General features: G+C 52.1%; 1 protein-coding gene across 1 annotated transcript in view; it reads right to left on the bottom strand.

Moving 5' to 3' along the window:
* Positions 1 to 635, bottom strand: part of NOL6 (nucleolar protein 6 (RNA-associated)) — a gene marked incomplete at its 5' end in the record, with an annotated part of 28022 nt that overhangs the window by 25759 nt on the left and 1628 nt on the right. Inside the window, 1 exon segment of the mRNA XM_010153662.1 lies at positions 192 to 360. Coding sequence (XP_010151964.1) covers positions 192 to 360 — 169 coding nt within the window.

Raw genomic sequence — 635 nt, 5'->3', positions numbered from 1 at the left:
GAGACCTTTATGACTAGGCTCTGCATGGACAGAGACGACAACTGGGAGCATCAAAGCACCAAAATTTATCACCAATTGTGACAAAAGACCCAGCCAAACCACTCTCCAAAGGGCCTGTTACATGGTATGAGACTGTCACTGAACGCCAGTACCCATTCACAGCCCACACCAGAGCAAGACTCAAGTGCTACCTTGAGGCCTCAGGAGCAGGATGGGCTTGAGATGATTGCTGTTCATGTAGGCAAACTTCACGCTGCCAAAGAGCTTCTTCTTGGAGAAGTGCTGGGCGATATGCGCCAGGTACAGAGCCCTCTTCCTGTGGTAGCGCTGGTTCAGGTTATCTTTGTCCTGGAAAATTTCCTGCAAAGAGAGGGATGGGGCAATCCCATGTCACTTACCTGCAGAGCCCAGTTCAGTCTGAGGCACTACAGCACCCACCACTCCCTCAGCCCCACACACAGCCCTATCTCAGACATGCAGCTACAGCTGCCCCAAGGAGCTCCAAGTTAGTCAGGAGCACTACCTTGCTGCTGGCTCACCAGGCTCTAGGATCACAGGGGACCGAGCACAGCCATACAGCCAAAGAGGGCATCACTTCGTCTCTGTGTTGGTTTGAGTCAGGACAGTTTATTTTA

This window comes from Eurypyga helias, unplaced genomic scaffold (assembly GCF_000690775.1).
Source record: "Eurypyga helias isolate BGI_N326 unplaced genomic scaffold, ASM69077v1 scaffold23716, whole genome shotgun sequence".
Taxonomy (NCBI): domain Eukaryota; kingdom Metazoa; phylum Chordata; class Aves; order Eurypygiformes; family Eurypygidae; genus Eurypyga; species Eurypyga helias.
The sequence above is the reverse complement of the archived record's forward strand: the minus strand, read 5'-3'. Positions and strand labels throughout refer to the sequence as shown.